This window comes from Scatophagus argus, chromosome 16 (genome assembly GCF_020382885.2).
Source record: "Scatophagus argus isolate fScaArg1 chromosome 16, fScaArg1.pri, whole genome shotgun sequence".
In the NCBI taxonomy this organism is placed as follows: domain Eukaryota; kingdom Metazoa; phylum Chordata; class Actinopteri; family Scatophagidae; genus Scatophagus; species Scatophagus argus.
Window position 1 is genome coordinate 4,136,209 of NC_058508.1, and position 23,820 is coordinate 4,160,028.

The 23,820-nt window shown below is 42.7% G+C and overlaps 2 protein-coding genes, 1 long non-coding RNA gene and 5 other non-coding genes across 8 annotated transcripts; all 8 read left to right on the forward strand.

The window, feature by feature from the left end:
• The first annotated feature begins 4,680 nt into the window (after nucleotides 1–4,680).
• On the forward strand, nucleotides 4,681–4,752 carry trnaq-uug. The gene has a single exon. It is a non-coding gene; the product is annotated as a tRNA-Gln (tRNA).
• Nucleotides 4,753–5,228: 476 nt separating this feature from the next.
• On the forward strand, nucleotides 5,229–5,300 carry trnaq-cug. Its single transcript has one exon. It is a non-coding gene; the product is annotated as a tRNA-Gln (tRNA).
• Nucleotides 5,301–8,138: 2,838 nt separating this feature from the next.
• On the forward strand, nucleotides 8,139–10,770 carry LOC124073528. The gene is made up of 4 exons (XM_046415808.1): nucleotides 8,139–8,236; nucleotides 9,082–9,207; nucleotides 10,077–10,399; nucleotides 10,536–10,770. Exons 1-4 carry the CDS (start codon nucleotides 8,228–8,230, stop codon nucleotides 10,768–10,770), a joined length of 693 nt encoding a protein of 230 aa, XP_046271764.1. The 5' UTR covers nucleotides 8,139–8,227.
• Nucleotides 10,771–11,182: 412 nt separating this feature from the next.
• Nucleotides 11,183–14,772, forward strand: LOC124073927. The gene is made up of 4 exons (XR_006845744.1): nucleotides 11,183–11,561; nucleotides 11,799–11,922; nucleotides 12,059–14,484; nucleotides 14,632–14,772. It is a non-coding gene; the product is annotated as an uncharacterized LOC124073927 (long non-coding RNA).
• Nucleotides 14,773–15,568: 796 nt separating this feature from the next.
• Nucleotides 15,569–15,651, forward strand: trnal-cag. Its single transcript has one exon. It is a non-coding gene; the product is annotated as a tRNA-Leu (tRNA).
• Nucleotides 15,652–17,165: 1,514 nt separating this feature from the next.
• Nucleotides 17,166–17,237, forward strand: trnaq-uug. Its single transcript has one exon. It is a non-coding gene; the product is annotated as a tRNA-Gln (tRNA).
• A 1,072-nt stretch (nucleotides 17,238–18,309) lies between these two features.
• On the forward strand, nucleotides 18,310–18,381 carry trnaq-cug. The gene has a single exon. It is a non-coding gene; the product is annotated as a tRNA-Gln (tRNA).
• A 2,205-nt stretch (nucleotides 18,382–20,586) lies between these two features.
• Nucleotides 20,587–22,352, forward strand: LOC124073192 (complement C1q tumor necrosis factor-related protein 5-like). Its single transcript, XM_046415233.1, has 5 exons — nucleotides 20,587–20,673; nucleotides 20,783–20,854; nucleotides 20,942–20,975; nucleotides 21,207–21,451; nucleotides 21,703–22,352. The coding sequence occupies exons 1-5, from the start codon at nucleotides 20,659–20,661 to the stop codon at nucleotides 22,015–22,017; spliced, it is 681 nt and encodes a 226-aa protein (XP_046271189.1). The 5' UTR covers nucleotides 20,587–20,658; the 3' UTR covers nucleotides 22,018–22,352.
• The last annotated feature ends 1,468 nt before the right edge of the window (nucleotides 22,353–23,820 follow it).

Here is a 23,820-nt window from a genome sequence, read left to right on the forward strand (position 1 = left end):
AGCAGTAGTAGTAGTAGTAGTTTCAGTTGAACAATCTGTTGAAGTATCAGTGTACACTTTGAAAGGAGTTCAAATTACATTTTAATAGAAAGCACTGAAAGCAGTTGAAGCTCAGGCATTGGAATGGAACCGAAACACAATAGGGGAAAAGAGTGAGGACGGAGGGGGAAGAAATGCAAATGTAAAGGGATTAAAGAGCAAGGGATGAAGTGAATGAAGAAGGAAAGAAAAAGGTTGATATTTCTCTATGTCTGTCTGTCTTCTTCCTTTTCTTTACAGGCGTTTTTCTCTTTGTCCTTCTTGGAGAAGCTGGATCTCAGCTGGAACCAGTTAACATCTCTCCCACTTGACTTCTCCACTGGTCTGTCTGCTCTCAGAGAGCTGCGACTGGAGCACAACAAACTACATCACATATCAGGATACAGGTACCTGTCTGTCTGTCTGTAGGTCCACTGGTCTTTGAAGTGCAATGTCTCCTCAGAGTGTGTACCTGCAGTCACAAACTTAGGAGTAACAGTATTTTTACCTTGCAGAATACAGGAGGTCCTGGTCCAGCTTGTTTTTTCAGGTGGATGAAAGTGAATCCAAACTAACCCTTAAAACACTAAAGTCACCCAATTAAACAAACAAACTAACAGATGGCAGCAGCGGTAAACATCAGCTTCTGTGTTATGCAAGGTAAAATAGGAGAAAATAGAAAAATTAATAGAAAAATAACAGCTTCAGCTTCTCTCCATCTCTCAGTTTGGAGAATCTGGACAACATGGAGAAGCTGGACCTCAGTTACAACCAGCTGGTGTCAGTTGGCTTCGGTGTGTTCAGGGGCCTCTCGAGGCTCAGGCAGCTCTACCTACACAACAACAGACTGACTGTGGTGCAGCAGGGGAGCCTGGATATGTTGCCCGGATTAGAGGTACCAAATAGTATATATATATATATATATATTCCAAATGGCCCGTGTGGTTCTCAATCTGATTCCCTGTCTGTCTGTAGGTGCTCCAGCTGAGCAACAACAACATCTCCCAGATAGATGGTGATGCTCTTGCTCCTCTCTACAGCCTGGCAGTTCTTTCTTTGGAGGGAAACAACCTGCATCACCTCAAGTTCAAGACATTCATCAGCCTTCATACAACAGCTACACACATTCAGTTGTCAGGTTTCCACTATCACTACTACTTATCCACAATCATCTAGTGTTAACCTTTGATGGTGATCAAGTGAAATGATGCCACTCTGGCTCACAACATGAATGTGTTTATTCACTCCACTGAATAAGAAGCCGACACAGTAAATAAAATATAAATATTGAACATTAATCGGAAAAATGAATTCCTGATTTCCACGTTTACCTTTCTTATGGTTCCCCCAGGCAATCCATGGAGCTGCGACTGCGAGCTGCATCGTGTCTTCAGTAAGATTTTGCACGTTCGCCACCTACACATCGACGACTACCGCAACGTGACGTGCCAAGACCCACCACAGCTGGCCGGGGCTTCGTTGGCCTGGGTTGACAGCCAGCTCTGCATTGCAGAAACAGCCACCGTGCTTGTCATCACCGCCACTGTGCTGGTCACCGTGGTGGCGGCTCTGGTGATGGCGGAGAGGAACAGGAAGAGGAATCGTGGGAAGAACTGGGACACTGAGTCGCAGGCGCAGACTTAAAGGTCACCATCTTGAGGACCTTCATCGTAAACAGTGATAGAAAGAGGAGATCTAAGGATCTGAAGACTGAAGAATAAACTCGCAGGAGGCATGAAGGATACAAGATGGCCGACTGATACAAATAGATGACTGTTTTAATAGATAAATTCCATTTTTCCTTTGATATTCAAAGGAAAAGCATCAACAGGCACGAAGAACAGTCAAGGAATTTGGGAACTGAGCAGAGACCACATCATTTTCAGAGTGTCTTTTCACATATTTGTATATCTATCTAAACTCTCCGCTGTAGTAAGTGTGTGCTGTAGTTGTGCCGCTCATAAAGAGGTTTGGCTTTCTACAATAGTCGTCTTGACTAGGTCCTCCCTGTCTCCACCCTAATCTGACATAACCCTGACACAAGCAAGTGTTGTAAATTTGCGGCCTATAAGCTGATCTTCCCGTTGCTCTGCAAATAATAATAGTGGATCAGTGGATCATAGTTCAGTGCATCGGAAATCAGTTTCATTATTCTACATTTAATTTTGTATATGAGCATATAAGCATGCTTGTTATCCCGTCAACCCTCCACCCAAAGTAGTTTCTGATTAACTTCAACTTGCTTTTGTTTTGCATATCTATAAAATGCTGTGATCCTCAAATTTATCTTTATGGATGTCGAATAGTTGTTTTTCTTAATCTTAACAACAAAAATGACAAAAAGTATATTGTATAATTATAATGTGATACTTTTATAGACTGTATGAATAAAATTGGTATGGAAAGGGAGCTGAATCATATGAATCAAACATATTGATAAGGTTATTAGCCTTAGATTATTTCTGTTTAATATTTGATCCAGACCTCCTCCCAGTATCTTAAAATAATAATCACATAATGGTGTTAAAACTGCACAGCTCACATAACCATTAATAATACACTATATAGAGAAAAGTATTCTGAACGAGTATTCAGCCCTGACCTCAAACCTCATCGAGCAGCTTTGGGATGAACTGGAACAGAGATTGTGAGTCAGGCCTTTTAGTCCAACATCACTGCCTGACCTCACAGTTGTGGAGGCTGTTAAAGCTGCAAAGCTGTCTATGTCTTTAGAGTGCAATGTCATGTCAGATGACCCAGTACTTTTGTCTATAGTGTGCAAACCTTGATTTAAAGCATATGATTATATGTGATTCAAAAAACAAGATGCTTTTTGGTAAGATATCATTCAATTAAAAATAAGAAAAAAGTCCAGTGTGTATTCACTACGTGGTAATGTGGATGGCTTGAAGTAGTAAGTGACTGGGGAAAGTGTATCTATGTCGAGTAACCTCTGATTCTTGTACCCTCTCAGTGTGTACTGTCCTCTACATGCCTAAAGACAAGGCTGAAAAAACATATAAATCCAGCCTCAAGAAAAGAATACATGTGCAAAAAACAAACAAACAACCAAAAAAAAAAACAAGGTCCAACCTCCCTCCTGAAGAATAAAACATAAGAGAAATGAATTACAATACGTTGCCCTTCTAATTATTTTTCATACAGTGCATCACCATGTGGTAAGGGGCTTTGCTAAGAATAATACCTTACATATACATACATATGATGCTGATTTAAGAAAATTACTGTTGCTGGCACTGCAACAGCCCTGCCTGTGAAATGTGTCAAAAGTCCAAAAACATTTTCACTATTCCTCTTTACAGTCCAGCTGTGAGTCAGCTAGTCAGCAGCAGAGACAGGAGTCTTTAGGTGGACCATATGTCTCTGGACACCACAGAGGATTAATGCTGGACTGATGGAGGGAAAGAAGAACAGAGAAACAATCGTATTGAGGTCATAGGCCAGATGTCAAATGATTACAGCTGGACTGGAACACATTAAATTAAATGTTATTATTAAATGTGTGTGTTGGGGGGTATTAAAGAGGCAAAGACAGAAACCAGGCAGGCCTAACAGCAAGCTACTGTTCCCTTATGTTTCCTGTCCTTCATTGTCATGCTAATAATTATTTTTTCATATTAATTGTTGTATTAATTAAGGTCGCAAAAAATTAAACTAGACTTCTGGACATCACTTGGCTTTTTTCAGGCTGTAAAAACGAATATTGTGAAAGGATACTTTGACCAATCACAGATCATCATCAGATCAGGGACAATGGCTGTTCTACAAATGCAGATGGGTGTGATAAATCAGATTAATTTCCAAAGCTTCCATTGCCTTCAGTGGTGTAATGTACAAAGCATTTTTGTGAACATATCATTGCTCTTCATGGAGCTTCTGGCTCATTATGTTTGAGGCCATGACGTCCACATCGATGAGTGGCAAGCAGGGGAATATCTACACAGTGGTGGTGCCTCCCATTCAGCTGTCAGTCGTGGCTGCATAATGAATACAAGTACAGACTGTATGGGGAACAGTGGGCTGAGCCACCACGGAGTCCCCTTTGTTTGTGGACTACTGTTTTGAAGCCTCGGGTTTGGAGTAACATCCATCCATTCGTTTTTTTTTCTTTCTTTCTCTTTTTGAAAAGAAAGGATTTGAGTATCCTGACTGTTTTCTGAGAATCAACGGGTTCCTCGTGATAATAACTGGTCAACCACAAAGTAGCCGCATCATAAAACATACCCTGCTTTATTGCCTATTTTACCCTAAATGGGAATAAACTTAAAACTAAAAAGTGACAGAGACTATAAATTTATAGAAGTAGACTCATTTTGTCATAAGCTTAGATACAATCTCACTTCTTTTAGAAAGTAGTTTTTTAGAAAGTTTCCCTTTTCAGAAGTGGAAGCTCCATCCACTTATTATACTGGATGCTGGGTAGCTGGGTAGCTGTGCTGGGTAGCTTGGGGCACTCTGCACTCTGAGGCTCAAGGGCAACCCACTCCACTCCAGTATTGCCAATGGCAGCTTTAAGATTCTGTTTGAAATATCAGAATCCACTTAAAGAAAACTAAGAAAAATCTTCAATTCTGATTTGTTAAGGCTGGTCTTGGGAAAATTACTTGAAAACTGCAATCCATTACTAACTAAACATGTAGAGGTTCCATGGTGTAATGGTTAGCACTCTGGACTTTGAATCCAGTAATCCGAGTTCAAGTCTCGGTGGAACCTCATCTCAAACACATCACAAACCATTGCAGTGAGCTCCGTCTCTCTGCAGGAAAGTGATGGTTGAAAAACCTGCTCCACAGCCTCTCACAGGAGAGTTTTAAATGTCAGAGTGCTGCTTCTGTGTCAGTTGAGCTTTGAGTGGGTGACAGACTTCCACTGCTTTGACTTCCTGCCTGACAGTTCAAATTATTTGCTTACTCAGTTCAGTTCTGTTGTGAAACCACCTGAATGAATGATGAATGAATGACAAAGTATCTGGAACACGTGCACATGACCAAAGGCTGAGTTTCCTCCTTTGAGATGCTTTTGTGTTTTCGTGGTCGTGGTTCTCTGAGGGAAAACACTGGATTCTTCTCTCTGATTTTGGAGTGAGTTGCTGGTCCAAGTGAGATGGTTCAGGTATTTGAAGTCAGGATGACACACATGCTGAGATCATGAAGCCACTGTGTGCTGCATGTGTGCTGCATGTGTGCAGAGGTTCCATGGTGTAATGGTTAGCACTCTGGACTCTGAATCCAGCGATCCGAGTTCAAATCTCGGTGGAACCTGCTCTTTAGTACCAATTAAGGATGCAATCTCCACAATCAGGTAGTTTTCATAAAGGAGGAGTTCCTTATTGATGAGCTCTTTTAGAATGAATTTGCAAAAGACTGCTCAGTGTGCATAGAGGTCCTGTGGTTTAATGGTGAGCACTCTGGACACAGACAGAGACGCATAGCAACAGCAACAATAAAAGAGTACAGGAGTGATAAAAAACAACAATATAATAAACACAATAATGTAGAAATAAGACTAAGGGACAACAGCAGGTGTGTCAAGCAGGACCGCAGCAGGAGGTCCAAACACCAACTGATTTTCACCGTTAGATGTCGCGTCCAAATTCACTTCTTCTCTGTTGAATTGTTGTGGAACTACTCATTACAACAAGAAGGCACGCATATCACAGCAAAGTGCAACTTGTCTGTGTTAGAGAGAAAAAGATCTATGAAGTGAGCTCGGATTTGATCAGAGTTACAGTCTGCATAGCTCTGCGTCCACCTGCGCACCCATTAGTCTGGCTTGATCGCGCAGATAAGACACGCGTCAGATGAAGGAGCACAAACGGAACTTTCCAGCGACACCAAACATGTACTTCTGCCTGTGTGTTACAAAGACAGATCAGCACACTGCAAAATAATACGTTCACTCATTTCTTCTCCACCCATTTTACACTCATATCGTGACATGTCGTGAAGAACAGCAGAACTTACCAGTTTGGAAGAGTTTCTCTGTGACAAAATACGTCCATAATCCGGTCAGAAAATCCTAACAAATGTTTACATGCTGTCCAATATAAGGCTGACATCGCATCCTGCTCTGAATGATAGAGAAACACTTTTTGTGCTTTTCACAGCAACTGACTCACAGGTTGTCAGAAGAAGAGCGCATGTCGCCAATGCGCACGCAGGCTGCCGTACAAAAGCAGCCGTCTCAGATCACGTTCAGGTCAGCTCAGCTCAGGTCACAGTCGCACAGCAGAAAGTTCACAGCAATGATTTGAAGCTTGTTTGACTTTTTCTCCCTTGCTCTGTCATTAGGGTGATCTATTTATAAATGTCTTTTTTCAGTCTTCCTGTTAGTACTTTATTTAGCACATTGACACACTTTGTCCATGCACAGATAGATAAGATAAGATAAGAGATAAGTTTCCTCCTTTGAGATGCTTTGCCTTCACTGCATTCTTTGTGCCGTCAGTAAGTGAAAGGCTCTAATTATCTCTATGTATAGATGCGCTATATTGCCAAAAGTATTCGCTCATCTGCCCTTACACGCATATGAACTTTAATGACATCCCATTCGCAGTCCACAGGGTTTAATATGGCGTCGGCCCACACTTTCAGTGACACCTGAAGAAATCTGAATCTACAGGACAAAGACACGTGTGTGTGTGTGCGTGTTTTGTTGACATTTGGTTTTGTATCGGGACTTTTGTCAGTATTTCATTTTCCAAGCGTCTGAGCCTCCATCCAGTTGGTGTTGAAGTGGAGAGGAGAGAGTGGATCATGTGGAGGTGAGGAGGGGACTGTCTGCTGTTCATGAGAGGAGCTTCCCTCTACTCCACCTGCTGCTGTCAGCCACATTTCATCTTCATTCATCAAATCCAGCAGGATGTGCTTTTAGATTTGATTATTTTAGCTGACAAGACGTCACAGTGGACACTGGACTTCATTTCACTGCATCCAACAGACTGAATAAACAGAAATGATACTTTCTTCATATTTATCTTTTATTTTATTAAGGATTTTAAAAAGGAAGTCATGAATTCAAATTTGTTTTATTAGCAAAACTACAGATGTGTTCCTGATTTCATTGTGCCATTTAGCTCAGTGGAAAATCTCCTGAGGTTTGATCTGTGACTTTCAGCCTGAATTTGTCTTCACTACTTGTCTGAATATTATTCAGTAGTAATCTGCGTAACAATAAAAAAATATAAAACAACCCGAAATCCGTCCGGGCAGCTGTGATGGTGCTGGACTCATCCAGATGTTTTTACTGGGCACAACTGGATTCTGTGTGGAACAACAAAAGTCCTGGAAGTCAATTACACTTAAATCCTGACTGATCGTGTCAACACGTAGAAAATCTTAAATGATTAATGAAATGACTGCGGCTGAGCCACGTACGTAAAATGCGTATCTCACAGGACGTCAGCACTCAGGGTCCTGCAGAAACACGGATTACATTTAATGACATGTGAAGGACTTTTTGGGTAAAAGTCGTTAATCTAACCTGTTACAGACTCTGTGTTATTCGCACTGACGTTTATGGACTTTTTAATAAATGCGACAATCTGGAGGGACGTAAGAGAGTAAAACTTCTAAATAAACTGTGTTTCATTGTTGCGGACGTGTGTGTGTGTGTGTGTGTGTGTGCTCGCCTCATTAGGCCAATTAAAGCCGCACACACATCTTTTACACTCTGTGGTGTTTATGGAACATAATGTACATAAACGCGTGAGAGCTGACAAAGCTGAGACACAGACTGAGTGAAAATCCCAAATCCTCTGTGAACACATGAAGAAATGAGCTTGAAACGCAGTGTGCGTGTCAAAGTGTTGCAGAAGCCTGCACAGATCGAATCAGTTCAAATAAAGAGTGAGAGCCAACACGATGAGGCCGCAGTCAGAGCTGTACATTCCTCTACAGTGAAATATGGATGGGATTTGAAATCCCACAGGTGAGACGCGCCTGTCAAACACACACGTGTACAGGATGGAAGGGCACGATTCCATGGTTGCCAGGTTTGGTCTCCAGGTGCATCATTCGTGTTCCAGCATCATTCAAAAACAAACAAACATCTGACGGTCAAGAAAGCTTTGCACAAGTTTTCAATCGGCTGTTTTTGGAAAATTAGCGCTTCGACTGAGGATTTTTCCATCCTGTCAAGGTCCACAGACTCCCTGAATAAGGCGAAAGTGACACAACGAACTTCCATCATGGAAAATGTGAGATTTGAACACTTTGAAAGTCTTATTGAATTTTGTCTGTATTTGAAATTCATGGCTGTAAAAAGCCTCAAAGTTCACTGATGTATTGCCAACAAGCTGTGTCATGAACACCCCCACCTCACCTCAGCCCGGGGATCACATGGTACACACAATATCCTGTAGGAAAACTCCAGATGAATAAAGCAGAGAGAGATGAGGGACCCGTTCAGGCCAACGCATGCGTATTAAACACAGTGTAGGAGGCGGCAGTGATGGAGGAAGTATTCAGATAATACTGGAACTGTTACTGTTACACTGCGATGTATCATTACATTATTATTACTCATGTGTTAATGTGTAAGCAGAGTTTTAATGGTTGGTTGAGGTGAAACTTCTTTTCAACTCACTGTTTGAGCTGTAAATTGTGAGATAAAGTAGGTTCATTTACATCAAGGCCTCATATTTCATCAATTCTTCATCTGTTTTGGATGCAAAACTCTTAATCTGGAGGGTAACAAGTAGCCAAAAGACACGAGTGTAGTTAAGTAAAAAGTACAGCGTTGGTTGGCAGTCATTTTAATTGGAAAACGTTGGGAACTTGAGCCCAGGGCCACCTTACAAGGGCCTTAAGGTGGAGCCTTTAATTATCTGACTCAGAGAGCCTGTTTTTAAAGAGAGGCCTCGTGTCAACATCTTTTATTCAAACGTTCAGCCTTTAAGTTTGGTGTTTATATGTTGCATATTCCCTACATAATAACACAGTAAATGTTGGGTCGTGTACTTTTCCAGCACAGAAACTCGGTGCACACACACAGTTTTAAACATGAAGGTTAACTGGGGTGTGTGTGTGTGTGTTGTTTCAGTGTGACGTTCCTGTCCATCTGGAAGATCATTCCTACTGGAGGAAGAGGAGACTCTCTGCACGCCAGGCAAACCGAGCAGGGAAGAGTGGAGACCACAGCAAGTGTCTGTGCTGCAGCACTGACCAGGTCAGACATCTGGCTGAAAATATTAAAGGAACATAACAAGTTTTTTACTCATTCACTGATCAAAACTTCTCTGTAAGAAACAGTTGAAGTTCATTTTACGGACACCGAAAACGGCCAAGTGAGCAATCGTTTTTTTAATGCTGCTGCTGTCCCGAGATAACGAGATAATCAATGGGATATAACAAGAAAACAAGCAGTCATTTCCTCTTAATACTCAGTAATGTTCATCAGGGTGCCAGCATGCACAGATGGTGTCTGACTGTAGCAGCTGGTTTAACATGGCAGATGGATCAGATCAGATTGTTGATCAATGTATCAGGCTGTACTTTAATCTTACTTACTTAAATCCATACTTTATTAATGGCTGAATCGAGTATGTAAATAACTTATGTATTAATGGTACAGTCAGAACATTCAAACATCCATCAGTGTGGGTAGTTTCTCTTGTCAGTGACAATTCTTTGCAGCCCAATAGACAGTAACACATCTGCTGAAGATCACCACTGTGTGTGAGCTTATCTTTGACAATAATTAGCCATCATGTAGACATCCTCATATCAAATCACTGAGGAAAACATTCTTACAACAAACAGAAAAAGTCTGTCAAGTCCCTCAGTATAACAACACGTATTAACTGGCCTTTGTTAAAAACAATGACCTTCTCATCTTGAGATGTTGAGATGCTATTGAAACAACTGCAAGCTACGTCATTCTCAGCTTCCATGCATTTTTATTACCCTTGTAGCCAAATTGTTTGAGCAGTCAGGTGTAAAAACAGCTTTTGACAAAGACAGAATTTGACAAAGCAGTCCTCTCTAAACTTTGGAGCAGAGCCTGACATCCTCTCGTGTGCTGATGATCTTCCTCAGGTTCTGAATGTAACCTCCGGGCCTCAGCACTCTGCATCCACTGCCAACCTCTCCCGCAAGAGGAAACGAAGCTCTGCTCCTCTTCCTTCCAAACCTTCTACTGAACATCGTGTGACCGTCAATTTGGTCCCAAGCCTTCAGTCCACGATCCCACCTGCTGACCTGCCAGGGATATCAAATGTGCCTCCCAGCCCCCAGCCCTCCAGTGCTGATAAGCAGCTGAGCTCAGCTGGTGTAAACCGTGATGCTCCACTGAAAATACACAACTGCTCAGTGGAAGAATACCAGCAACTATACCATGGAGTGGTAGATGATATGCTGAGGTATGTCACTCTCTCAGTCAGATCATATGGCATTTGTCAAATTATTCCAATACTGACCACTCAGTCTTTCAATATATGCGTTTGTCAATCAAAAGTTTTGTGATTATTTAATTGCTTCACATTCCACGGCTCATAGATACAAGAGTGGCAGGGTTCGTCCGTACAGTTTAAAGCTGGGACGACGTATCAAGCAGAAGCTGTGGGACAGACTGGATCGTCCCACGTTTACGTCATCAGCCAATGAAGACGGACTGGTGCACGTGGACGTATCATACGGGGTTGGAGTGTATCCTCCCCTGTATAATGTTGATACTTCTGGAGAACCAAGCCCTGAACAGCCACCAAACAAGAGAGCAAAAACCTCCAACTAAACCGAAAGCAGCAGTTCCACTGCCAACTTTATTTTATATTAGTTAAACAAGATCAAATACGTTTGTCAACTGTCAGAAAACTGTTCAAGCCAGCCTCAACCTCAACCAGCAACTAAATGAAATCATCTGCCAAACTCAAACAACCTCTGAAATCCAACTGGAGTAAGATGTTCCATCCTTCACCTGCAGTCTCCACCACCCGTGTTTAGAAATGAACTCTGCCTACTTAATACATCAACCGTCTGCTGACCGAGTCTCCACCTGCAGGCAGCAGACACCTGACGGCTCCGACTAGACCTGATTCCAACTCCTGCATGCGACCTCTCTCAGAAATCTACACCACTGCCTCCACCTACAGCCTGTGCCAGTAACCTGCACCCACCACTTCCACCTGAAGATTCGGGGCAGAAATCTGTCAACTTTTACCCACAACCAGAAATATCTGCTGCCACCTCCACCTGGACATTCTGATGGATTGTTCAAGTCCTCCAAAGCCAAAGTCCGCTCCTTCACGGATCCTCTTCCAGAAACCTGCACCTCCTCCTCCTCTGCCTACAGATTCTGGAAGAAAAACTCAAACCTCCACCTGCAGTGTTTTCCATCATCTACCTGCAGACTCTGCCAAACACCTCCGCCTCCATATACAGCTACACCATCCACCGATCTGGTGCAGCTCCATCCTCTTCCGACAGTCACAGTTTGCTTCTTCCTGAAATCTCTACAAAGATGATGTCTCCCTTCTTCGGTCTTGAGCTGCCAAACTGAAACAAGCCGCCACTACAGCTGAATCAGTATGTGTACTGATATATTGTTACAGCGTTCACTGAAGATAAGCCATGTTGATTTTCCCAAATTTTAAAAATGTTTGTACTTAATGTTTCTCATGTAAACTGAAATCCAGTCAGTAAATTGCACAGAAAAGGTGCAGCAAACTAAAAGAGTGGCTGCTGAAGAGTGAAAGCTACACGTGAGAGACATTAATAACATGTTTTCAATACTTTAACAGGTTTTGTTTTGTGTCGTTTCAGACAAACATCAGCTGGTGGATCACTGCTGTTCCTAATGACAACATCAAACTGCTGCCTGGTCAGGTGCTGGAAATGATTTGGCACATCATCCAAAGACTTCACAGAACATCATGAACATGGTGATGTGAGTCACATACTCAGAATTCTTAGGAGATGTTCATGAACAAAATCAGTGTTTGTAAATGTATGTTAGAATTGATCAAGTAAGTTTGGAGCTTCACTGCTAGTTATATTATCCATTGCTCTACCTGTGCATTCAGACAGACTGCAGCGACTTGTGTCCTCCCTCATCTCCTGCCGGCATCCTCTTCCAGAAACCTGCACCTCCTCCTCAATCACCAACAGCTACTGGAAGAAAAATGCAGCACAAGGCCTCCACCTCAAGTGTTTTTGTCTTCCGCCTGCAGTCTCTGCCAAAAACCTGCACTTTGACCTCCATCTGCATCCTCTGGCTCTGCAGATTCTTCAAGACAGCTGCGGCTCCAGTGTCCGCCATCACACGTGAACGTGTGAACAGCCTACAGTGGTGCCTCCACCCGTAAATTGACGGAGACAGACTCAGCTCAATCCAAGGCTCCACCTCGGTCTTCTGTTAGTAATCTGTAGCTTCCTCACCTGCAGATTCTGGCAGGAACCTGCTGCTTTGCCCATCGGCATATTTTGGGAGACAAAAGCCTCCGCCTCCTCCTATGGCTTATGCAAGAAACCTGCAGTTTCCTCCACCTGTAGATTCTTGCAGACAGCTGCACCTGGGACATGCTCTTCCATTATATGCCAGCAGCCTGCATTGCCACCTGTAGATCTACGCAGTCAGACGCAGCACATGTCTCTAGCTCCAGTATGTGCCATGAAGCTCGTGATGTCGTTTCCAGCTCCAGTTCATAACAGACGGCTGCACCACATTCCACCTGCTACAGACTCTGCCAGGAACCTGCACCTCCTCCTCATACTCCTCCTCCTCCACCTACAGAGTCTGGTAGAAAAGTGCAGACCAAACCTCCACCTACAGTGCCTTCCGTTGCTTGCAGACTTTGCCAAAAAACTGCACTGTTTTCGTCACCTGCAGACTCTTGCGGACCATTGCAACCTTCGCCTCTGGCCTCAGCTAGAAATCTGTACTTTCCTCCAATTGCAGATTCCAGCCAAGTGCCATAGTTTGGACCTCTGGCCTCTGCCAGCTAACTGCAGCTTCATCAGCCTGCATATTCTGGCAAACCTTTGCAGACGACTGCAACCTGACACTCCGCCTCTGGCCTCTGCTACTAATCTGTAGTTTCCTCCACCTGCAGATTGTTGCAGACACCTGAAGAAAAAATGTCCTCCTCCATCCTATGCCAAAAAATGACATCGGTGTCATCACCACGCAGACAGACGCAGTACCAGTCTCTCACTCCAACGTGTGCTACTACCCTACTGATGTCACCTCCAGTTTATGACAGACATCTGCACCATGATCCTCCACCTATAGACACTAGCAAGAGCTGCTCCTCCTCCTGTTCCATCAACAGATTCTGGTAGAAAAGTGCAGCTCAATCCTCCTCCTTCAGTGTCTTCCATTTTGCAGACTTTGCCAAACATCTGCATGGCTTCCTCCACCTGCAGACTTTTGCAGAGATCTGCAACCTGACACTCCACCTCTGGCCTCTGCTAGTAATCCGTAGCATCCTAAATATGCAGATTCTGGCAGACTTCCTGAGTTTGACACGCCACCCACAGCCGTTACATGCAACCTGAAGTTTCCTCCACCTGTGGATCCTTGCAGACAGCTGAAGCTCCAATGTCCAGCATCATGTGCAACCAACCTAAAGATTGTGGTGGAAAGCTGTGCCATTGACCTCAACCTACAGACTCTGTCAGCAACCTGCATCTTCCACCTCCACCATACTTGTGCACAGTTGTCTCTCTCTCTCACACAACCCAACCGGTCAAGGCAGATGGCCGCCCTCACTGAGCCGGGGTCTGCTCCGAGGTTTCTGCCTTTTAAAAGGAAGTTTTTCCTCGCCACTGTCGCCGAGTGCTTGCTCACGGGGGTTTTGTTGGGTCCTCCTGCTTCCAGACACCTGTGCCTTGTCCTGCATCTACATATTCTAGAAGAGTATGGGAGTCCAAACATCCACCTGCAGAGTTTTTCATCTTCTGCCTGCAGTTTGCAGCTCCATCATAATCATCCTACAGGCTCTGTCAGCAACCTACACCTCCTTCTCCACCTGAAGATTCTAACAGACAGCAATGGGCCTAAAACTCTGCCTACAACCTTTGCCAGAGACATCCAGTGCTACCTCCACCATTCTTTCAGATAACTGTGTCTCAGTGCGTCCACCTCCAGAGACTTACAACTCCTGCTCGCAAACTACTGTTCCAGAAAGCTGCATTGCCACCTGCATCAGCTGACAGCAAAAAGACACAGCAGATTCATGCAGATACATGCAGCACGAGCCTCCACCTCCACCTCCTGTCACTAAGCCACAGTCGCTGCTTTCACTTGAAGATTCTGGGGCTCAAAATTCAGAGACTTTCAACACCCTGCAGTCGCCACCTCCTCTCGTCTACAGCAGACACCACCTGCAGCTCCATCCTTCACAAACAGTCACCATTTCCCTCTTCCTGAAAACTTCACATAGATGACGTCTCCCTTCTTCAGTCTTCGGTAGCCAAAGTCAAACAAGCTGCAGACACAGCTGATTCAGTACGTATACTGATGTATTATTGCAGTATTCACTGAAGATCAGCCATGTTGCTTTATTTTTCCAGGAAAAAGACATGTCAAACTATGTGTGGCTGGTGAAACATGAACGCTCAGTATTTTGACTGCTTTTGTTTTGTATTGTTTCAGACAAACATGAGCTGATGGATCACTGAGGTTCCTAATAACATCATCAAAGAGTCTCCTGGCCAGCTGCCAATCATGGTGAAGTGATTTGGCATGTCAGCAAAAGACTTCACAGAAGATCATGATTGTGGTGAGATAAGTCACATATTAGCAATTTTTATAAATTTTTGTTAAGGTGTATGCTGCCGATCTAATTAGTTTTTCTAATGGAAATAATTAGTTGTCCTCTGTTTTCCTTCCTTTTTTGATTGTTTGCTCCTCCCCTAATTAGCTCTGCCTATGTCTCCTTACCTGCCCTCTATATACCTGTGCTCTCCCTGTGTGTGTGTTGTCAGGATGTGTGTGGTTGCTGTCATCCCTGTGAGCCCTGTGTTCCCTGCTTTTGCATCGTCATCTGGATTATTTGTTTGGACCATTTTTACCTGGACTCCCAGCTGCCTGTTGTTTCCTTCTGTTCCTTTTAAAAATACTTTAATTAAACTTTCTTTTCTTCACTTTATCCCTCACTCTGTGTCTGCATTTTGGGTCCTGGTCTTTGGACTGACTTTAAGAGAATAACAAAAGCCCTTAAAGTCAGTCACAGTTAAATCTCAAAGCACTTCAAGTTGTTTTGGTTTATAATGTGTCTTCAATAGGATTGTTCAGGACTGAGTGGGAATGAAACCAGCCAGCCCACATCACATCCTGTTAAAAACACAGTAAAATAGTGCATATATACAGAGTTGGGATTTCTTTGGAGGAGAATTTAAGAAGAAGAAAAGACTTCCTGCCACGAGTGTCTCATTTGGCTTTTGTGCTGAGAGGTAAAGTAGATCCTTCAAAAACATGTTCTAGCACACTAAGAGAGCATAATTAAAACCGCAGGTACTTTGAGAAAGTGCCATGTGCAAATACTGTATAAGTTGCGAAATTGTGAAGTGATTTTTCAGTACCTGAAGTAGTCAGGATGGCCGAGCGGTCTAAGGCGCTGCGTTCAGGTCGCAGTCTCCTCTGGAGGCGTGGGTTCGAATCCCACTTCTGACAGCTTGTTTTCACTGTAACCTCAGTGTGTCTTGTTATGGAGGCTGCTGAGGCACAACCTCTGACAGTAAGATCACACTGGCTGGTGTTACACAGTCTCAAACAAAACAATGTAAGCGGCCTGTTTTAGAAAGCAGCTTTAGCAGAAACTGAGTAAACTGAGCCTGAAATGAGAGAAACTCTGGCTTAACCTTTTCATTAATGAAGGTCCCTCAAGTCCCGAGCAGAGGAGTCGCTCAAACCCATTTCAGAAAGAGAGGTAAGTTATTCTCCGAGTAAGATGCCGTGATAACTCAGTCTGGGAGCAGCTTTTCTTCAGTGGACGCTGAGTTTCTGTCTGTCTCCTCCCCTTTACAGAGCTGAAGCGCTGCATTCATTCATTCATTCATTCATTCATTCTGTCACACACATGCAGCCGGGCTAAATCACGCACACAACTTCAAATCCAGTTTTTGTTGTGGGTATCTTTAATTGTCTTTCCCAAAAAATTTAAGGTGCTCTTCTCACAGAGAAAAAAAAAGAGTAAAGGTTTTTGTCTGGTTATTGAATACAAAAATGAACTGGTATTACTCAAAGCAAATAAAAAAGGAATCCAGTACTGTTCCTGTATAACTACAGCTAAAGATGCAGCACAGCTGCAGTGCACATACAGCGTAACTACGGCACACCTACAGCACCAATACGGCTGTGGCTCTCGAATTCACAGGTAACGAGCTCTGGTGGCCCACATGTCACGTTTTCATTCCACCAGCACCTGAAATCGTCCACAGCAGTAGCTACTGCCTGCCACGCAGCGTGTGCTGTTGCGCTTCTGTTCGTTTTCCGGAGTATCCTGACCCTTCAACAAGCACATGACTCAGACAGAAACGGGGAAACTACACCCCCTGCTGGCGAACAGTGAAATCTACAGTGGTACTGCTGAAGCTGGAAATCGTATTTTCTGTGGTTTTATGCTTTACAAATTTAAATTTCTGCATTTACCATCTGGTTCCACACATTTCAGTGGAGACCGACCGAGTAATTACTATTAAAATGGCATGTCCTGTTATCGAGGATCCTATGGATGAGGAGGCTGCTTTAGTTCACAGGGAGAGGAGGAGAGACTGGGTTGTTTGTCTCGTCCTGATGACTTCTTAGCTGAGTGATACCGTTTTCCTTCCTTGGTCTTGGCTCAGGGACATCTCCTGTGCCTCTGTCAGAGGTGGTGGTCCTCCGCCCTTTTTCTGTTGGCCGAGTAGACGTCAAATGTTGCTTTCCTCAACCCCAATTAATTAATGGAACAGGACAGATGAGGACATTTATTATTATTATGTTAGGGTAAAGTTGCTTCACTTTGAAATAGCCACTGAACGATGTCAGATGTTATTACAGTAAGATACAACCATAAGCCTGATATGCTTAAGCCTTACCTGACTGAATTATGTTTTTATAGTTCATTTATAGCTGCTTCCCCTGAGGGATTGCACTCATATAAGAATTAATTTTTACCTGTGATAACCTTTGTTCACCTGTGTGGAGGTTCCATGGTGTAATGGTTAGCACTCTGGACTTTGAATCCAGTAATCCGAGTTCAAGTCTCGGTGGAACCTGATCTCAAGAGAGTTTTAGATGTCAGAGAGCTGCTTCTGTGGGTCACAGACTTCCACTGCTTTGGCTTACTGCTTGACAATTCAAATTATTTGCTTAAGTTCAGCTCTGTTGTGAAACCACCTGATTTTAAGATTATTTCACTATTTTTACTTACTTTTACCTTTAGGATGATTTATTCATACATTTCTTTTTCCAGTATTTTAATGTCCTTGTTCTTTAGTCAGTTCTCTTGTGATTCACAAATGACCACTGCCATTTCTGTACAATAAGTCTGTCAGCACTGTGACCACAAAGAAATCTTTGTAGGTGTATTCTTGTCTGTGTATACACAGTTAGGTCCCAATGTACTGGGACAAGTACAAGGTTGCATCTGGCCTCTGCACAGCACCACACTGAATTGGAAATGAAGAAGACTTTAATTAAAGGGCTTTGACAAAAGTGTGGGATTAAGTGTTTAGGAATTACAGCTGTTTTTATACACCCACCCCCATTTTTGGTGGCTCATGAATGATGGGACAAAGTATCTGGAACACGTGCACATGACCAAAGGCTGAGTTTCCTCCTTTCAGATGCTTTTGTGTTTTCGTGGTCGTGGTTCTCTGAGGGAAAACACTGGATTCTTCTCTCTGATTTTGAAGTGAGTTGCTGGTCCAAGTGAGATAGTTCAAGTATTTGAAGTGTGCCGCATGTGTGCCGCATGTGTGCCGCATGTGTGCCGCATGTGTGCCGCATGTGTGCCGCATGTGTGCCGCATGTGTGCCGCATGTGTGCCGCATGTGTGCCGCATGTGTGCCGCATGTGTGCCGCATGTGTGCCGCATGTGTGCCGCATGTGTGCCGCATGTGTGCCGCATGTGTGCCGCATGTGTGCCGCATGTGTGCCGCATGTGTGCCGCATGTGTGCCGCATGTGTGCCGCATGTGTGCCGCATGTGTGCCGCATGTGTGCCGCATGTGTGCCGCATGTGTGCCGCATGTGTGCCGCATGTGTGCCGCATGTGTGCCGCATGTGTGCCGCATGTGTGCCGCATGTGTGCCGCATGTGTGCCGCATGTGTGCCGCATGTGTGCAGAGGTTCCATGGTGTAATGGTTAGCACTCTGGACTCTGAATCCAGCGATCCGAGTTCAAATCTCGGTGGAACCTGCTCTTTAGTACCAATTAAAGATGCAATCTCCACAATCAGCTAGTTTTCATAAAGGAGGAGTTCCTTATTGATGAGCTCTTTTAGAATGAATTTGCAAAAGACTGCTCAGTGTGCATAGAGGTCCTGTGCTTTAATGGTGAGCACTCTGGACACAGACAGAGACGCATAGCAACAGCAACAATAAAAGAGTACAGGAGTGATAAAAAACAACAATATAATAAACACAATAATGTAGAAATAAGACTAAGGGACAACAGCAGGTATGTCAAGCAGGACCGCAGCAGGAGGTCCAAACACCAACTGATTTTAACCGTTAGATGTCGCGTCCAAATTCACTTCTTCTCTGTCGAATTGTTGTGGAACTACTCGTTACAACAAGAAGGCACGCATATCACAGCAAAGTGCAACTTGTCTGTGTTAGAGAGAAAAAGATCTATGAAGTGAGCTCGGATTTGATCAGAGTTACAGTCTGCATAGCTCTGCGTCCACCTGCGCACCCATTAGTCTGGCTTGATCGCGCAGATAAGACACGCGTCAGATGAAGGAGCACAAACGGAACTTTCCAGCGATACCAAACATGTTCTAACACACTAAGACAGCATAATTAAAACTTCAGGCACTTTGAGAAACTGGTGGAAGTATCATGTGCAAATACTGTATAATACCCACCACCTTCTCATGTGTTACTCCTTACTCAGTTGTTCCTCATGATTTCTGAAGTGTATGTTTGACTCCCAGAGGTTTATACAGATCACAACCCTTTGACCTTTCTGTGCCACATTAAAGGTTGAGAAAATATAATGGCTTACACCCTTTCTCTGCTGGGATTTCTTCGGAGGAGAGTTTAAGAAAAGAGTTCCTGCTACCCAGTGTCTCATTTGGCTTTTGTGCTGAGAGGTAAGACAGATCCCTCAAAAACACACTATGACAGACTATGTGCTATGTTTTTCACACAGCAAGAAAATAGCAAGTTAGTAAGAATTCCAAAGCACAGAGCAAAGAGGCTTGAGCGAAGATACCAGGTAGGGTACTGAACAATTTGGCAGAGAGTGGAGGAATTCGGCAGTCTTCATATAATGCAGCCTTGGGGTGGAGTTGATTGAGACAGTGGGATTCAGCTGTACAGATGAGCTAGTGACGGATTCAATCAGAAGATCATATCCTGTTCCTGACAAACATACACATACAGAGACACAGAGAGCTAACAGGAACAAACCTAAACACAAGGCAGGGGAACATAGGCGAATACAAAGAAAAACAGAAGGGAAACAACCCGAAACTAACAGCAGAATTTCAGTCCACAACACAAATGATGATACATGACCTGACTTCAATAACTCCATGAGTCACAATCTGTAGCAAGGGTGTCTGAACTGTGTTCAGTGCCCTCCTCAAACATGTGTTTTTATGTGCATTTCCTAACTGCTGTGTGCATGTACTGACCGCTAAAGACGTTTCATTAATTTGCCTTTGTCTTGTTTATTTGCATGTGTTATCTTTAGTTGCAGTCTATTTGCTCTTGGTGGCCTCGATAGACTGAGGACCTAAAAACCCAGGAGTGGCTTTTGGTGAACATGTTAGCAAAACAAATGTCCATACACATCAAGCAGAGGTAACAAGAAACAGCAATCATGTTTCTTGCTACCTGATTAATTGAAATCAGTATCTGCTCTCTTTTTACCTTTTTTTTACTTTTTTGATTTCCACCAATTCCTGAGCTATATATTTGGTCTAAATGCTGCAAATACACTGTGCTTACCAGCTAATGGTTAGCTTTGTATCTGCTGTTTTGTGCTGGTGCTGGACAGATGGTGTACAGTGGGATTAATAGTTTAATGGCTGCCTGCAACTAAAAACAAGATGCTGTAAATCCAACACTAAGCAGCTCAGAAGTAAACCAAAACTACAAGTTACAACAGTAAATTCAAAATCCTTTCTACAGTTTGTAACAACATTTGAGTCAATAATCATATAAAAAAGTTGTTGAGTAATACAGCTTTAATATTTGGGTTTAAAAGCACATAGATGTCTTGGTTTTATTTCAATTTAATACTTCTGTTACTGTGTTGATGTGTGTACTTTGGTAACCCGTTTAAATTATAGGTTAAATAAAATCAAATTTGCATCATTTTCAACTACTTGTTTGAGTGTACGGTGGGCATGAGTTAATCAAACAGATTTTGTAACAAAGCAGCACCAGGTGGACTTTGCTTTCTGGGCACAGAGACACCAGAAGTCTATTAGAGTGTTAGTGAGGTACAGCTCTCTACAGGAAAATGAGCTCCACCAAGGTACCTGTCTGTCTGCCTGTTGGTCTACCTGATGTATCTGGGCCATACTTTTTGGATGTTTATTCTTCTTTTTGTCTTTTGTTAAAATTTTGCTTTATGTACTTTCCAGATATGCTCTGTTTTTGCTACTGTGTTAGCGTTATGTGTAACCAGTCTGGTTGAAGCAGGACCAGTGGGACAGGTGAGTGAACTGGCCCTTGACTTGTAACCCAAACTCAACTCTTATACCTTCTAAACAGAACCAACTTTATTGTGACTCTTTCCACAGGTCAGCAGCCATCAGACAGCAGCCAAACAACAGGGTAGGTAGATTGTGTTTATTAATGTGCATGCGTGTTGGAGAGACAGAGAACCACTCTCATCTCACTGTCTGTAATTGTTAATGTGGTTAATATTAATTATATATAATTATAAAAGTAATGTTAATATTAATGTTGTGTGTGTGTAAGTTCACAAGAGTAGAAATACAATCCAGTTATCATTTTATTTTGTGGTCTTTCAGCATTAGATTGAGACATGAATTTGTGTCCCAGGGGGCGCTGTTCTTTTTTTTACTGCCCACCAGGGTCGCCTGACAGATCTTGAGTTCAATCCAATCATCTTCAACCAGGTCCTTTTAAACCAGGGCTCAGCCTACAATAATGTTACGGGTGTGTTCACTGCGCCGGTGGCTGGCATCTACCAGTTTGTGTTTGCTGCTCAGCTTTGTCGAGGATCCCACAATAACGTATGGCACTTCATGGTCAATGGGGAGAAGACGATGGCATGTCATGCCCAGGTACAAAACACTAATGCAGACTAGAAAAAAGAGACATTAGCTTAAAAGAAACCTTAACTGGAGTTTAAACAAGAAAAGACTTGAAAACAAAGTACAATTTACATTAAATCAGTTGTTTAAGATGTGTAATGCAAAAGTAGACCAAAATAAATCAAACAACTGAGTGTTTCACCTCCAGTAGAGGATCTTCTGAGAAGACATGCAGTAGCTAAGCTGAGCAACGGAAAACTGTGTAACTGTGTGTTCATCAGGTGACTGGTGGTGACACAACCCTCAACACCTGCTACTTGATGGAGAAACTGAAGAAAGATGACCAGGTGTGGATAAACCAGAATATAGGAAGTTGTGCATGGGGAAGCATTGGCTCCAAAACCATCACCTTCTCTGGTCTCCTGCTGACAAGTGAGGGTGTGTCTATGCTGGGAGGGAAGTCTGGCTTTAGCAGCTCCTGTGTACTTCCCAGCTTGAACCAACACAGGAAGACAGCGTCCAGCTCTCCAGGGCAATCTGCTACTTTGTCTAGCATGGCCATCACTCTGCTGCTCTGCTGTCTCCTCTGGGATTAATCATGGAAAGTTAATGAAATATGGCGAATGTATTAGCAAAACAAAATGTCCATACACATCAAGTAGACACAGAGCTACATCAGCATTCATGCTTCTTGCTACCTGATTAATTGAAGTTAATATATAATCTCTTTTTACCTATTTTTTGATTCCCGCCAAATCCTGAAGTATACATCTGGTTACATCAGCTTTAATATTTGGGCTTAAAAGGACCCTGATTTCACTCTGATTTCTTATTTTAATTGAATTCTTCTGTTGCTGTGTTGATGATGCACATGTGCTATTTAAATTTTGGGTCAAATAAAATCAAATTTGATTCATCATTTTAAACTCCTTATTTGGTTGACATTTTTCTTGTGTAGTTGTGCGTTAGACCATCACCATTGACCAAAGTCACTGCTGTGTCTGCACTGACTGTCCAGCAGATGGAGACACTTCACGACAATGTGCATATAGCTTCAGCTGGGAGATGGGATGCCATTCATAATCTGAAGGGCTTTGTGCTTTGCTTAATGGAACATCAGTACTGGAACACATAACACATAACAGCCTGGATCAATGCTGTTTTAGACCTTCATCTCATTTATTGTATATGTGAAAGCATGTTGAAATTAATATATTGCTACATAATGTTATTTGGTCAAAATTAAACAATTAGGATTATTTCTGTGCTCCTGAGCAGTACAAACACACATTTTCCACTTAAGTACTTTTAACTTTTACTTGCTCAAACAGTATCTTCTTTTCAATCCCTTTTGATGACTTTTTCAAGTGAAATGCTCTTAAGATTTTTTGCTCTTAGTTATTATTCTTATTTAATTAGTATTTGATTATTTTAATATTTTTATTGTTAATCATCGGCTACATCACACTTTAGTGTTGATGTTGCACTTAAGCCTTGCACTTGCACACACTGTTTTTTTTAAATTTTCAGTGGTTTCAGTGGTTTTCAGTCGTTTCAATCAGTGGTTTTAATCATCTGTTGTGTTAAGTTCTACGTCCTTGAGACTTATTCCTGTTTAATTTATACATTTCTGTATATTTTCTTGTTTATCTTAGTGGCATTGGTTTTGATAAGTGCTCTATGAATAAACTGCTGCAGCAGATCCTACTCGGCAGCTGTTGGCTCATACTGTGGCTTCAGTTGACACAGAAGCAGCTGTTTGTTGCACACTCGTGCAGTACAGGTCGTTGTCGAGCAGATGCAGGTGTCATTTGCAGGGGCTGCGGTGAAGTAGAAGACTGCAACGTCGTTGTTTCTCGGCACAGAGAGTTTGCTCTGTGACCACATCCTCTCCTCTGCAGTCGCTCTCAATGCCTCTGCAGATCTTCATGCCCCGGTTTGTTCCTCACCAGCAGCCTCAACCTTCATCTGATTCTTCTCTGAGATGAGAATACTGATTTCCTGTTGCTATGGGCTATTATTAACTCATATGTGAACATTTACGTTTTTACTATAAGCCTTCAACCTTAAAGAATATATCTTGATTTACAAACAAGGTTAATCTGGATGCATATCAGCCATACATTATGTGCATCGTGGAAAAAGGAAACGTGGGCACCTTGATATGCACCTTCAAATGGTAGATTTGAGATACTGATGCTTTTCAGTGTCATCAGTAGAGGTACGTTTTCCTAATCAGATAATCTTATTATTATCAAATGACCCAATTTCAACAGCTGGGACTCTGAATGGAAATATGAAATACAAAATATTAAAATAATGAATAAAATAAAATAAAAACTTGAATTCTCAATAAACTAACAGATAGCGAGCAGCTAGAAATGCCTCTGCTGAGTCTT

Excerpts from the sequence above, each read along its gene's own strand:
- LOC124073192 (XM_046415233.1), top strand. Across the intron at positions 20,976-21,206 it reads GACAGCAGCCAAACAACAGG|GGGGCGCTGTTCTTTTTTTT; the intron begins GTAGGTAGATTG and ends TTTGTGTCCCAG. Across the intron at positions 21,452-21,702 it reads CGATGGCATGTCATGCCCAG|GTGACTGGTGGTGACACAAC; the intron begins GTACAAAACACT and ends TGTGTTCATCAG.
- LOC124073528 (XM_046415808.1), top strand. Across the intron at positions 9,208-10,076 it reads TGTGCTGCAGCACTGACCAG|GTTCTGAATGTAACCTCCGG; the intron begins GTCAGACATCTG and ends GATCTTCCTCAG. Across the intron at positions 10,400-10,535 it reads GTGGTAGATGATATGCTGAG|ATACAAGAGTGGCAGGGTTC; the intron begins GTATGTCACTCT and ends CACGGCTCATAG.